This window comes from Saimiri boliviensis, chromosome 11 (genome assembly GCF_048565385.1).
Source record: "Saimiri boliviensis isolate mSaiBol1 chromosome 11, mSaiBol1.pri, whole genome shotgun sequence".
Lineage (NCBI taxonomy): Eukaryota > Metazoa > Chordata > Mammalia > Primates > Cebidae > Saimiri > Saimiri boliviensis.
This window is the reverse complement of record NC_133459.1, coordinates 113,327,571-113,343,067: the sequence shown is the minus strand read 5'-3', so window position 1 is coordinate 113,343,067 and position 15,497 is coordinate 113,327,571. Positions and strand designations below refer to the sequence as shown.

General features: G+C 34.5%; 1 protein-coding gene across 5 annotated transcripts in view; it reads left to right on the top strand.

Moving 5' to 3' along the window:
* The window catches only part of PTBP2 (polypyrimidine tract binding protein 2), an 89,180-nt gene that overhangs the window by 41,456 nt on the left and 32,227 nt on the right, over nucleotides 1-15,497 (top strand). For all 5 annotated transcript variants that reach the window (XM_039460859.2, XM_039460862.2, XM_039460860.2 and 2 more), the window contains exons 4-7: nucleotides 3,152-3,324; nucleotides 4,278-4,421; nucleotides 11,785-11,949; nucleotides 12,036-12,146. In XM_039460859.2, the coding sequence (XP_039316793.1) occupies nucleotides 3,152-3,324; nucleotides 4,278-4,421; nucleotides 11,785-11,949; nucleotides 12,036-12,146 (593 nt within the window). The remainder of the gene's footprint in view (nucleotides 1-3,151; nucleotides 3,325-4,277; nucleotides 4,422-11,784; nucleotides 11,950-12,035; nucleotides 12,147-15,497) is intronic.

The following is a 15,497-nucleotide window of genomic DNA, read 5'->3' as shown; positions in this document are numbered from 1 at the left end:
GGAAGATGATGAAGAATCATAGAGCTGTAGCACAGTCAGACCTAATGTTTCATAAGCTGTGAACCACACATTTTTGGGCCCCTTTTCGGTGTTGCTGGAGTGTTTTTGTGTTTGAAAATAGGCTTTGTTGTATTGTAATGGAGTCCCCATTCCCAGTTTCACATTCTCATAGTATCGTTTATTAAAAATGAAGACTTTTCTAGTATTTTGCATTAAGATATGAACGCTTAGTAGTCACTCTCTTGAAGCTATTAGCTAACTAAGTGGCAGGTAGTGTAAATGTTAATAGTTTAACTATATAACTGGCTTGGTCTTTGTGAGAAAAGGACAGATCTTTTTAGGCAATATGTATGTAATGTAAAGTTTGTATTTGAGATCCTTCTATAGTGTAGTTGTTAAAGAGCAGAGACTATGGAAAACCATAGTCCCTGAATTTAATCCTTTCTCTACTACTTCGTATATGTACCACTTAGTAACTAATCTTGGACATTTAACTAATTGTTACCTGTAAATGTGGTTGATAGGTCATGATGATAGCAATCTGAGAGTTGTAAATTGCCTGGCATGTATTTAATTTGCAGTGAATGTTAAATATTGATGCAAAATAAAATTACATCTTTTCTATATTTTTCCAAGAAGTCAAGATCTTTGTCTTATCCTTCAATTCTTAAAGGTCTCCTACCTTCTTTCTGTATTATTCAGCTGTTTTACTTCTGCTCAACATCCACTGTCCAGAAAACATCCAGCACAAATCCAAAATAATAAATTATTTGATTTCCTTAATAATAGGTTTAGGCAGGTTTTTGCCTTTTGGGAATTGTTTTCTGAAAATCATTTGAAAGGGGAAGCCTTGTTTCTTCTTGTGGGTACAGTGATACTATCTTTATTGGTGTTTTTTCCCCTTGTCTTTCTTCCAGAAGGAAATGGACAGACCAAATTAGGAGAAACTGAAATTTGCTTTTTTGAATATCTTGATACCATAACCTGTAACACATGGAGCTTTAGGTTGCATTGTGAAGTATTTGTTGTTGTTATTCAAACAAAATAATGAACAAGAGCAAACGATCAAGTTTCTATACTCAGTCTACTTTGTCAGAAAAGGTCTTAGTCTTACATCAGAAGAATATGTGTAGTATGTGTGTGTGTGCCTATTATATGTTTTAAAGTATATGTGTATTTTTTTAATTCTGTGCTTTAGCTTACATTTCAGTTGACGGGCCTAGAGATGATTTTGTTAGGTAAGATACGACAAAATAGAAAGTTCAGTCTTCTTCCTTTTGACAGGGTGCCTGTACACACACAAATCTTTGTTAGTAGTGAAAGGACATGTGATAGCTTGCTGTAGTTTTTTCGTATTTCTGGAGTGGTGAAGAGCTAGCCAGCCAAGATTTACAAGGTAATGTATTCAGAAGCCAGAGCTCACTCTTCTGTACAAAGACAACCTAAAGGGATTTTTAATTGCATTGGCTAGCCATTCAAGTCTATAAACCTAAGTGAAACTCCTAGGGTAAAATATGACTTAAGTATAGCTCGAGTCCATATATTATCTCTTAGATACCTTCTCTGGTCATCAAATAAAGTCATTACCACTATCACCTTCCTGTCCTAGACAAAATCACTTTTAATCACACCATTGTTTTACTTTATTCATAGCACTTTTCACTATAAGAAAGTATCTGGTTCATGTACTAGTTAGTCCAGCTCTCCCACTGTAGGGTATCAGGAATCATCATCATCATCTTGTTCACTCTGCTGTACTCTCGGAACGTAAAACATTGCTAGACGCATTCCTGAATACTCGGTAAGTAAATGTTTAAGAATTAATGAGTGAATTGATTTTAAAGACACTTGGAGACCAAGATAATCTTAGTCTTACAGTTATCGTCGAACATACACAAATACATTATGTTGCTTATAGGTTGTGTTGAATGTATTAGGAAATACCATAAAGTACCTAAAGTTTTACACAAAGTGGAGTATACATGTTTATTTCTGAATGTGTTGAGATCCTTCATTTTAGCTACAGTCTCAGAAATCTTGAGTTGCTAAAAGATTGAGAACCATTTATCTGGCATAGTAGATAGACTGCAACTCCTTTAAACAACTCCATTGAAATATTACCTAATTAATAGGCATTTTGAATATTTTTATTTTGGGTGAATATTTGAAATGAAGGCAGTTAATTAATGAAGTATATTAGTTTAAATCTCACAGTAACAGACTAAGGTAATTAAGTTCATGAGTGATTTAGAGTATATTGATGTAGTTTAGATGGTAATAGTAATATATTAGGAGAGGCTCATCGTAGATAAACCATAATATGGATTGACTGCAAAATCGTTTTTATAAACTTTACATTCTTTGATCCCACCTTGAAGTACATTTTCCAAATCGAACAGTTTATAATTTCTCAGTTAAATTGTAATCTCCCTAATTTTTGTCAGCCCAGTTTTCCACTTTTTAGAAGTATTTGTTAGTCCATTAAAAGATGATTAAATTACAGTATACAGTCATAATTCTTGGAGAGTGTGGTGTGGATACCCTCTAAGAAATGCATTGTTAGGTAGTTTTGTCATTGCATAAATGTCATAGAGTACATTTACACAAACCTGCTACACATGCAGGCTATATGGTATATGTAGGTAGCCTTTTGCTCCTAGGCAACAAACTTGAACAGCATGTTACTGTTCTGAATACTGGAGGCAGTTGTAACACAATAGGAAGTATTGATGTATCTGAACAGAAAAGGTACAATAAAAATAGTGAAATATAATCTTATGGGACCATCATTGTATATGTGGCCTGTCAGTGACCAAAATGTAGTCATGTGTTACATGACTGTGATAGTGTTGTTTAGTCATTGGACAGTTTCTTTATGAGATTACATTTTAATGTTGTTGCTTATTAATAATTACTCTTTACAACGTTGTTGAGAAACATATAAAAAGCAATCTTAACTGATTGATAATTTCATTATGGAATAGGTGGATTTGGTTTTATTCCTTTGAAAGCCTAGTTTTTGAATTTTAAGTATTCCCAGTTATGTTTTTAAGTTCTTTTTGGAAATTTGTTTTGTAGGTTTTTACAAAATAGGAAAATCATACGTTCTTTTATTGTTGCTATATAAAGATTATTTTTTAATGTCTTTCAGCCAATGGTAATGATAGTAAAAAATTTAAAGGAGAAGATAAAATGGATGGTGCTCCTTCTCGTGTACTTCATATTCGAAAATTACCTGGGGAAGTAACAGAAACTGAAGTTATTGCTTTAGGCTTACCTTTTGGCAAGGTGACCAACATCCTTATGCTGAAAGGAAAAAATCAGGTACACTTCTTTCGGGGTTTATAAAATGTTAAACCCCATACTATATCCAGCAGTGTGAATTAATTGTAAAAGGGAGAAAATAGGTTATTTTTCTTAAAGAACGGAACTCTTAGTCTCACTTTTTTGAGTAGATGTCTGTGGGAAACAAATGCAGTGTGAATTAATTGTAAAAGGGAGAAAATAGGTTATTTTTCTTAAAGAACGGAACTCTTAGTCTCACTTTTTTGAGTAGATGTCTGTGGGAAACAAATGCTAGGTAGCCAAAGTGAATGAGTCACCATAGTTTTTAAACTGTGCCTTTTGAATTCAGTTTAAGGCTCTAATTGAATAATTGTTATGAAATGGTGGAAAATACAAATGAAGTATTTCTTTGACTGTGGCTCTGTTCTTTGTGATATCAGAAGTCAGTAGAGGTACTAGTCGCATCCTTCCTTAAGCTTACTTTATGAGAATATGAAATTTTATTTAAAATTTTTAAGTGATACCATTTAGAGGAATGTATGAAATTTAACACTCCCTTTTATATAGTTAATGTTAATCTGACATTTAATTTGTAATTGTTTGCTTTGTCTCTATAAAATTATATTGCTTTTGAAATGACTTTGAAATCTTGTATTCTCTGGAATACTTCTACAGAAAGTGGTAGAAGTGATAAAATTCTGATGCTAGAAAATGTTTACATTTTCTCTAGCCTTTGTTGTGGGAATAGATTTGTGGGTGTGAAAATCATAGGTGGAAAGCAGAAATGTTATGTACTTAGTTTTCTTCTGAGGTTATCTTTAACTGTATACCTAAACTTCAGTAAGAGATTTCTAATTCTACTTATTAGAACATTTAAAAGTAACATGAAAAATATTTTAGATAATTGGTTAAAATCAGCTGAATAGATTGCACAGATGCTTTTATTTGAATTTAATTTATAGTATTAAAATTTTTGCTACTTAAATTTTCAGGCATTTTTGGAGCTAGCAACCGAGGAAGCAGCTATTACTATGGTTAATTACTATTCTGCTGTGACACCTCATCTTCGTAACCAACCGATATATATCCAGTACTCTAATCACAAAGAACTAAAAACAGATAACACATTAAACCAAGTAAGTATGTGTAGGTACATAAATAAAATGGCCTAGAACGTATTATGACTCTCATAAACATTAACAGGAAGGAAATGTTAACCCATTCAGATGTTTCTTACAGACATTTTCTTGTAATTTTTTAAGGTATTTTTGTGCAGAATGTTTCTAAGTATTAAATACTATGTCAGTTTGAATTCCTTTAAAGCCCTGGTCAAATGTAGTTTTTCTTGTTGCAAGTTAAAATTTTTGTGTAGAAGCTATCAGGTAGGATTTATTAGTAGCATAAACTATACAGTTCTCCTGCTTAGAATTTAAGGTATGAAGTTGGATGCCTTTGGTTATTTGACTTTTTATACATCTTAATTTCTTATGGAAAAAAATTTTTTTAAAATGTGCTAATGGTTTTTCTGGAGAAGAAGTCTTAAGAATGAAGAATATATGAATGTATTGATGTTTTAAAAATATAATGTAGAAGATACTGTTTAAAATTCATGTATCTAAAAAACAGTATTAAAATGCTTTTGTTTTTGTTTTTCGTTTTTTCTTTTGAGGTAGAGTTTCACTTGTGTTGCCCGGGCTGGAGTGCAGTGTCTCAATCACAGCTCACTGCAACCTCTGCCTCCTGGGTTCAAGCGATTCTCCCGCCTCAACCTCCCAAGTAGCTGGGATCACAGGAATATGCCACCACACCTGGCTAATTTTGTATTTTCAGTAGAGATGGGGTTTATCCATATTGGTCGGCTGGTCTCGAACTCCGACCACCTCAACCTCCCAGAGTGTTGGGATTACAGGGGTGAGCCACTGTGCCTGGCCTAGAATATTTTTTGACCTACACTGTAAGACTTTTGTAATGATCTAAAACTTTAGTTCTTTTAGTATAGTTTTAAAAGTAATTATAGCTTTCTCGTTGAGTTAAATACAAAGTTTTTCTTAAATGTACATTTCTTAAAAATGTAATGGAAAACTATGCCTCATAGGTTTTTGTCACTTTTTACAGTGACAAAGTCATGTTGATAGTTTATGAAAAATAAGCTTGTAAAACTTTTGAACTGAAGGATAAGGCTAAAATTTCAGCTTTTTAAAAAATTTGATAAATTTTTATTTTTTTTGAAAAATAATGTACACTTCTAATCTAATAATTTATCAAGACTAAGTATACCAAAAGTATCCGCTCTTCTTTCTTTTTACTTAGATTTTTTTGTGTGTGGCATTTTAAACTTACTTTTAACAAATAATTGTATGTACTTATGGTTTACAATGTGATGTTCTGATACATATATATTGAGGAATGATCCAATCTGGCTAGTTAACATATTCATCACTTCAAATACTTACAATTTCTTTACGCTAAGAACATTTAAAATTCCTTTAGCTATTTTGAGGTATACAGTGGAATGTGGAAAAACTTTTTCCTCTGCTATCACACCACAACCGTCAGCACAGAAGACTTCTGTGGCCACAAATGTGGGCAAGTTTTTTTCCACATGCCAAGCAAGCAGTCAAGACTACACTGGACATTAGCCGGTGTTCTCCAACTTAACTTAGTTCCAATGCTTTCTGCCAGGAGATAGCATCAGATCCCACAGGTTGAGGGCTCAGTCCCACAAGACCTCCTCAGACACCAGCAAGTCAGGCCTCTGGAAATTCTCATTGACCAGCTTCAAGTTGGGGTTTCCACAACTCCGTTTTTGGATTTTGTTAATTAGCTAGACCAGCACACAGAACTCAAGGAAACATTTACTAGCTTATTGTATAGGATATTGTAGAGGGTAATATGCCTCTAATTATGCCTAGGGATTTGAGGTGACCAGCCCCCATCCTGATGTGGGACTGTCAGCCGTAAGTCAAGTCATTAGCATACAAAATATATCAATCACTTTGGAGATTTATTAGGAATTTAGAGTTGTATGCCAAGAAATGGGTTTGAGGACTAAATGTTTATTTTACAATGTCACAACAAAGCAATATGCATTACAGTAGTTGCCATGCTGTGCAGTAGACCACCAGAACCCATTCTTCCTCTGAAACTTGTACTTTGACCATCATCTCCCCTTTCCCTGTTCACTCCTTCCTTCCTCAAGCCTCTGATGACTATCTTTCTACTCTCTACTAAAATGAGTTCAACTTTTTTAGATTTCACATGTAAATGAGATAATGTGGCATTTGTCTTTATTTGCTTGGCTTATTCACTTAGCATACACAAGTGTCTTCTTAAAATGCTGTAATATCCTATTTGTATTTCATTATTATTTAAGTAATTTGTGAAAACATTCCGATTTTAAAAGATTAAACAAACGGAACATGTAAAGAATAAAGCTTGGGGTCAGGTGCGGTGGCTCACACCTGTAATCCCAGCACTTTGGGAGGCTGAGGCAGGCGGATCACCTGAGGTCAGGAGTTAGAGACCAGCCTGCCCAACATGGCAAAACCCTGTCTCTATAAAAATACAAAAGCAAAATTAGCTGATCATGGTTGCAGGTGCCTGTAATCCCAGTTACTTGGAAACTAAGGCAAAGAGAATTGCTTAAAACCGGGAGGCAGAGCTTGCAGTGAACCCAGATTGTGCCAGTGTGCTCCAGCCTGGGTGACAGAGTGAGACTCCATTTAAAAAAAAAAAGCCAACAAAAGAATAAAGCTGGAGCACCTACATAGATGTATGTGGAGGAGGGGGGCTTGTAATTTTAAATAGGATGACCGGTAGATACTGCATCGAGAGGGGATATTTGAATAATGAACTTCAAAGTGGTTAGGGAATAAGCCACTTATTCCAGACAGAAGGAATAATCAATGCGAAGTTCCTTCTGTTGAAAAAAAAAATGCTTTTATAATTGCATTTTTCCTTTTCTAAAGCCTTTCAATCTCCTTTGGTCATCTTTTTTTTGCAGTTGGTTATGTCTTACAACTTAATGGTACTTTGAGGATACTGATTACAGTATTTAAAAAATACGTCAGTATATACTGAGTCATCATTTTTTTCAGTGTCAGCATTTCTGTTTATCCTGTTCTCACTCTCTTTCGTCCCCCCTTTGTTGTCTTCTCATATTTCAGAATGGACAGTTAGACTTTGTTAAGAGTTGTGTGCTTTTCTCTAGGATAAAGTACTGAAGAATGTGTACTAAGCTGTTATCCCCACCCCTAAATACCAAAGAGGCCTTTATTCTGGGCGCCAACAAAACTCCCTTTAGAATATCTGGTACCAGTAGAGCACTTTGGCTCATGCCCATAATCCCAGCACTTTGAAAGGCTGATGCAAGTTCAGGGCAACAGTGAACTGTAATCACACGACTGCACTCCGGTCTTGGCAACAAAGTGAGACCCAGTCTCTTAAAAAAAAGAGAAAGAGAGAGAAGAAAAGAAATTCTGGTTTCTTTTTTTTTTTTTTTTTTTTTTTGAGACGGAGTTTCGCTCTTGTCACCCAGGCTGGAGTGCAATGGCGCGATCTTGGCTCACCGCAACCTCCGCCTCCTGGGTTCAGGCAATTCTCCTGCCTCAGCCTCCTGAGTAGCTGGGATTACAGGCACACGCCACCATGCCCAGCTAATTTTTTGTATTTTTAGTAGAGACGGGGTTTCACCACGTTGACCAGGATGGTCTCGATCTCTTGACCTCGTGATCCACCCGCCTCGGCCTCCCAAAGTCTGGTTTCTTTAAGGGAGAGTTTTCTGTTATTTTTTATAGGTGAGGGGACAAGTTGGTCAAAAGAGGGAGAAGAAAAATTTAGCTCTTTGTTAATGAGCTAGACGTTCGGTTCATCCTTTTTTCACCTCCTCTCTCCTCCTGTGAACCTGCCAGTTACCAATTTGGTTCCATTTATTTTCTGTGTTCCAGGAATTTGATAAAATTATTCTTAGCTAATGATGACCTTAACTCCCTTCAGTGTTTGTTTATTTTACATTCATTTACTTCTAGGCATTTTAATAGGGTTTCGTAATAGAAAACATGCAGATGAATATGTGTTAACCATGAATTCTTCCATATCTCTTCATGAAATCATCAGGTCCTTTTAGTTCACACTTTTAAATTATCTGCATAGTTTTTTCCCTCTTTTCTGCTACTTGTATTGCTCAAACACACTAATCTCTTGACTATGTTACTACAGCATTTCTCTTTATAAACTGCTTTCTTTTTCTTTTCCCTCTTGGAATTTTTTTCTCTCTAGTACAACCAGTTAATATCTTTCTCAAGTGCACATATCTAAGTTCCTCCCATGCAGTAGATCCTGTTCATGCTTAGGGTAAAGGCCCTTTCTGAGATCACTACTTTTTGTCTTCTGTCTTACGACTACTCCCACGCTATTTGCTTATGCTTCTGTCCCAAAAGTAATGGTGCATCCTGTAACCTTGCATGCTTTCTCCTGATGTCAGTCATTTCTGCCATTATGTCACTGCTCTCATGCATGGAATATTGTGGGTTGGCCTGCCTTGTGCACCCACACTTCCACCTCACATTTCACATGGCCAGTGTTAAATATCTTGAGGTCTCCCTTTAGCTATTTCTTCTGAAAGCTATCCCTTGAAAAGCAGAGTAGATTAAGTTTGGATTGAGGCCTTAACTCCAAATGAGATACTGCTATGCACATAACCAGAGTGGTCAAATTTAAAAGGATAGGTAATAAAATGTTGGTGACAATGTAGAAAAGCTTTAACTCTCATATATATGATGAAAGGACCATTTTTGAAAACTTGAAATATCTACTAAAGTTGAGCATATATCTATTTTTGACATAGTAAACTCGCTCCTGGTTACATACCTGAGAACATATACATAGGTGTGTTAAAAGATATGTACTAGAAAGTGAATGGAACACTGTATGTAATAGCCTAAAGCTACAAATGATCCAAATGTTCAACAGCAGCAGAATATCTTGTGGTGTATTCGTTTAGTGGAATACTGTATGATAATAAAAATGAGCAAGCTGGCCGGGCGCGGTGGCTCAAGCCTGTAATCCCAGCACTTTGGGAGGCCGAGGTGGGTGGATCACAAGGTCAAGAGATCGAGACTATCCTGGTCAACATGCTGAAACCCCGTCTCTACTAAAAATATAAAACATTAGCTGGGCGTGATGGTGCATGCCTGTAATCCCAGCTATTCAGGAGGCTGAGGCAGGAGAATTGCCTGAACCCAGGAGGTGGAGGTTGCGGTGAGCCGAGATCGCGCCATTGCACTCTAGCCTAGGTAACAAGAGTGAAACTCCGTCTAAAAAGAAAAAATGAGCAAGCTACTGCTTGCTACCTGCAAAACATGGGTAGTGTACATCATAAATTTATTGAAAGAAGCCAGACCAAACTAGAACACATCTGATAAGATTCCATTTATGTAACTTGGAGGAAGCATGTGTATGGCTTTTAGAGGGTTGATAATAGCTGTTTTTTTATCTGGGTTGTTATTTCACAAAGATTCCCAATTTGTGGTATTTTATGGAGTTTTATACACGTAAGATTTATATCCTTTTCTCTCTGTGTAATATTTTGATAAGAAGTTTTATTAAAATATAGGTTGGCAAGCCAACTCTGCTCCATGAATTATAGAAAAAATATATGAACTCATTAAAAAATGAAATAATATAGAAATGTATGAAGTAATTTGTTACTGATGTGGGAAAACATGATAGTTCAGCCATAAAAGGAAAATAGAGAAGAGTGAATAGTATTAAATAAAAGTATGAATAGCATTGAATTAAAAAGTATGAATATTGAATAAAAATAAAAATAGTATTGGGAAAAAGTATGGAATAAGTATAAGATTAATACATATATGCTTGCAGATGTAGATAGCATCTTTGGAAGGATGCCTAAGATAATACTGTGAGAGGTTGGTAGGGCTAAGTAGACTGGGTGACAGAGTTGCAGGGGAATTTTTAATCTTTTACACCACTGTCATATCATTATCATGGATTCCCATTTTTAAAAACACATTTTATTATTGAAGCAGCAGATGTTAGTGTTTTTCTAAGTTGTGGTAGTCTTATACTTGTTATTATAGATAAATGTGGTAAGAACATGTTCACTAATGAAGATAATACTGTAATGAGCTATTTAAAATATTTAAATATGTTTAAACATTTGAATAGATATTGCTCTCTAAATCTGATTTTACCAATTTACAGTTATTTTTCAGTAATACCAAGATGTCTACTAAAATAAACAATATCATATTTTAAATTGTTGGGTTTTAATTAAGTCATTTTGGCTAATATGTACATTTATACATAAAATTATTAAGTGGCATTTAAATGATTCTTTAGATATGTATGTGGACTCTTTCATTCTCAAGCCATGTGATCTGTGATTTTATAATATTTTAGTAAAGTGACTGTTCTTGTTTTTTCTCCGAAGTGTCCTAATTCTTCTGTATTTTCTTTTCCTTTCATTAGCCTGTTAATATAGATTTTTCAAACTTTGTAAAGCTATGTGTAGGTATTTGTGGTACTTGTCATTGGTATATTTTAGAACTATTTGCCTTTGTATGTTTTTTGGCCACAGATAAGGTAAAAAGAAATTATTTCCTTATCATAGAATCTGTCATAATAATAATAGGAAAGGGATAATAGTAATAAAGGCAGTCTTTTGGAGCATTTAACATATTATTTGATCGACAGATTTTTCTACAAATACTGTGTTTATTCAATTTTATGGGTATATTTTTTCACATTTTAAAATAAAAAATTTGATGTGTCCTACAATAGTCTATTTGAGTTGGTAACATCTTATTAGTTGTACATAAAATAATAATGCATTTTATAATTGGTGGTGTATGTGATACCATAAAACACATGAGAAATAGCCTTCATATTATAACTTAAAGTTTACCTGAAAATTTTGTGTTTTTGGACTGGAGTACACATCAGTTTCTATTCTAAAAATTTTAGTCTCAGAAGTTAAGTGTAGTATGAAAAATTTATAATCTAATTGCTCCTATTTTAGTGTTGTATTAGAAATTATAAGCTTTCTGGGAATTATTTTGGATAATTTAGTAACCCTCTTGTTGAGATTTACGATGTATCTGTTATATGGAGTGATTAAAGTGTTACTCTCTAAATTTCTGTTTAAAACATTTTCTGAGCATAGAGGTGTCTGTAAAACTCTGTCTTGTTCTTTTGAGAATGAATTACATATCCTGTCTTTTTCCTTGTTCAACATTGATCCCAAAGCCTGGATACTTTTTTTGAATGAAATACTAGTAGAATATTTGATACATTAAACAGCTAATACCTGGGTCATATACTCGTAATACCAGGTGCTTAAAAATAATTGTTGAGTGGACATTAAATTTTGTTTAATCGGTGTAAGTTCTAGGAACAAAGTGAACTAGTAGTGTAGCAGGTAGCAGAGTATGTGACATTAATAGATGTGTTTCTAAACAACTTAATCTTAATTTCCAGCGTGCTCAAGCAGTTCTTCAAGCTGTGACAGCTGTCCAGACAGCAAATACTCCTCTTAGTGGCACCACAGTTAGTGAGAGTGCAGTGACTCCAGCCCAGAGTCCAGTACTTAGAATAATTATTGACAACATGTACTACCCTGTAACACTTGATGTTCTTCACCAAGTAAGTTTAATCTGCGTAATTACCTATAAATTAGATAAATAATAATATACTCAGTAAATAATGTTTTGATTTTAATGTTTTAACAGATATTTTCTAAGTTTGGTGCTGTACTGAAGATAATCACATTTACAAAAAATAACCAGTTTCAAGCTTTGCTCCAGTATGGTGATCCAGTAAATGCTCAACAAGCAAAACTAGTAAGTCTTTCTTTTGAGCTAATGATGTTTTTTTCATTGAGATGTATATGTAAAATATATATGTGTATATATACTTAATGATACCTTGTAGCATTATAGAGAGTAGTAATTGATGGCATTAAAATATTAAGAAACCTTAATATTTGTCATAAAAAAGAAATGTTTATTTTTAGGAAAATCATAGTTATAGTTAATCATAATGTAGGCTTCTTTTATTTCATGTTTCTGTTTTAAATTTAAGGACTAAAGTTTGTGCTTTTAAGAAAAACAGGACTACATTGTGGGTGCACATCTGCATAAGATTTGAAGTGGCTTTTAGTGGGAGTTTCAAAGTAATTAGTTTTCAAGACCATTTCACTGAAATACATCAATACAAATGTGGCTCAAATGCTATGATATGTTCTCAGTTTATTTAAAACTCTGTATTCTCTTAATGTCTTTTTTTAAAAAGAAATTATGAATATGTTTCTAGTCAACTTTTTATTCATATCATTTGTCTTTTTTTGTCATTGTCATATGGAGGATATGAGGTTATTAAGACATGTAAAATTTCCCGTCAGGGCTGCCACTAAAAATGGCATACCACATCTTTGCTTCCAAGTATCATAATCTTCTGTTTGTATGTCTTAAATCTGCTTTTGCTTTATCTCTCTAACTTTTTGTGCCATAGTATCTCACTATTAATACTATTCCATTATTAAGACATTATTATGAAACCATTTAATAAGCTTACCTTTATCTTAACTGGTTTTCTTTTCTTTCTTTTTCTTTCTTTCTTTTTTTTTTTTTTTTTTAATAAAAAGAGACGGGGTTTCTCCATGTTGGTCAGGCTGGTCTCGGAACTCCCGACCTCAGGTGATCCGCTTATGTCAGCCTTCCAAAGTGCTGGGATTACAGGCGTGAGCCACTGCACCCAGCTAAATTTTTAGTTGTTTGAACTATTTTCTTTCTTTTCTTTTCTTTTTTTTTTTTTTTTTTGTTACAGAATCTTGCTCTGTCACCCAGGCTGGAGTGCAGTGGTGCAATCTTGACTCACTGCAACCTCCACCTCCTGGGTTTGTCTTAACTGGTTTTCTTCCTTTCATTCTTTGTTTTACTTTCAGACTAATTATTGTCTGTAATACTCAGATGCCTCCTCCAGATCAAGATCACTTCTGTGGAGCCCAGACCATTTTTAATAATTGTTTCATTGCATTTCCATCCTCACAAGGTCATTTTGGGAACAGAATTAGTTTTAGGTAGCAGAAAGGCTGTACAAGTAATTAATAGTAGCGTAATTGTAGTAGTTTACTAAGTGCTATAGTCATTTTTTTCTGACCACTACTCTGTATTGTCTACAAAAGAGGGGTTTTTCCTGTGTTGCAATGGGATGCTTACATTTAAAGAGGTGCATTACTTAAAATGAATATTACCTGTAAGGTCGACATTTTTTCAGTCTTCCTTACAATACCCTTTCTCTCCAGTATGCTGCTCCTTACTGGCTCTCAGGTATAGTCTAGTCTTACTAGACTTTCCTTTTCAGGCATAGGTTAACAATCAGAATTCTTTTTTTCCAAAAATAAGTATCCCTCTTCACACAGGCTGGCTTACCAAAATCAATGTAGTATGAGGTTTTATCAGTAGGAGACAATCTAGAAGTCATGGTTTCTGTGGCATTTTTCCCAACTTCAGACATTTAAATATAGTGTACATTTTTCTTGATGTGGAATATTTTCCTTGCTCTTCTGACCCTGAGGGAAAGTATTTGTTAAAGGACCAATTAAATGAAATATGACTGGGAATTGTACTGTATTTGGGCTATAATTCTTATGGGGAAAATAGTCTGTATGTGTATCTTGTCTGAAGTAATACATAGTTACATTTAATCTCATCATAAAAGATAGTACCTCAATTATGTCAACTGAAATTTTGAAATTTTCCTATAATCTTCTGTGAACAGATAATAAGCATCCAACTATAATATTGATGTTTGTCCACAAATATATACTCAGGTCTTTTTTACAAACATCTTCAGTTACAATTCTAAGAAAGTAGATCATTGTTTTATTAAGTATTTATTTGGTATCAGAACTCACACTTCACTTATTAGAGAAGGAGAAAGAAATTTGTTTCCTAAACTTGTTTTGCCCTGTTACCTTGTAATCTAGACCCTTTGGTAAAATTTACATTTTTGATAACTAGAGTAATGGTCATTTTACATGCCTGCATCTGGGCTCTACCTAGAGAATATCACATAATATTATATAATCTGACAGTTGGTACCAGTTTAAATCCATCAGCATCAACTACAAATAAGCCCTCTACTTTAAAAATCTCTTCACATTTCTTCAGTCAGCATGTTTTTGTTTTTCATAATGCCTGTATCAGATAGAAATTTTCCCTTCTACCGTATCTCTCCTCACTCACTCACTTGAAGTAGAAAAATCACATGAAACCTTCATCAGCTTTTCTTGCAAAATCTGCTAATACTCACACTTGTCTTTCTCTTCTAATAAAAGGCATACATGTTTAGTTGTCTAAGACCAGTAAACACCAAAGCCTAGCGTCTTCTGCCTTTCAGGAGACTGCACTATCAGTCATCCCCTCTTTCTCATTTATTTCTCTTTATATTGGCCACTTTTCACCAGTTTCAAGCATTCTCAGCCTCTCTCATTTTAAATGAATTTACCCTCAACTTGGAATCCATCCATCTATAACTCTACATACTTTATATCACCCTGCCTCTCTTCTCCCTTTTCACTCATAACCAGACTTCTTAAATAGGCTGTCTTTGTTGTTTATTATCTCCTCATTTCTCTGCTTATTATAATTTGGTTTAGCACAAATTGCTCTTCCCAGTGTCACCAGTGATTCTTAGAGTAGCTAAATGCCATTGATGTGATTCAGTCCTTACCTTACTTAATATTTAGATAATAATTGGTGCTATGTACCATTGTCTTAAAATTCTTTCTCCTCCTGGTCTCTGATACTTCTCACCTAGATTTACCCTACCTCTCTGGCTGTTTCTTCCTTGTCAGATTCTCCCCTTCTGCCTGGGAGGCCTCACCTGCTCTCACAGGTCAGTTAAACCTCTGTCATTCAGTGTTCACATCACATTTTCTAGCTCAGACCTCTCCTAAGAGACCCACACTAGGAACCTGGCAGACTAATGAGTATCTTCAAACTTAGTGTGTTCAGTCCAACTCCTGTTTTTGGTGTCCCCTGTGTTAGTAAAGTGCAAGATACCAACTTCAGTCTCATTAACAAGCCAAAAACATATTTTTCCCCTTCCCTCCATCTGTCTTCAGATTGTATTGATTATACCTCCCAAGTTTTTGTTGAATCTGGCCTTTTTTTCCACTTAACTCTTTT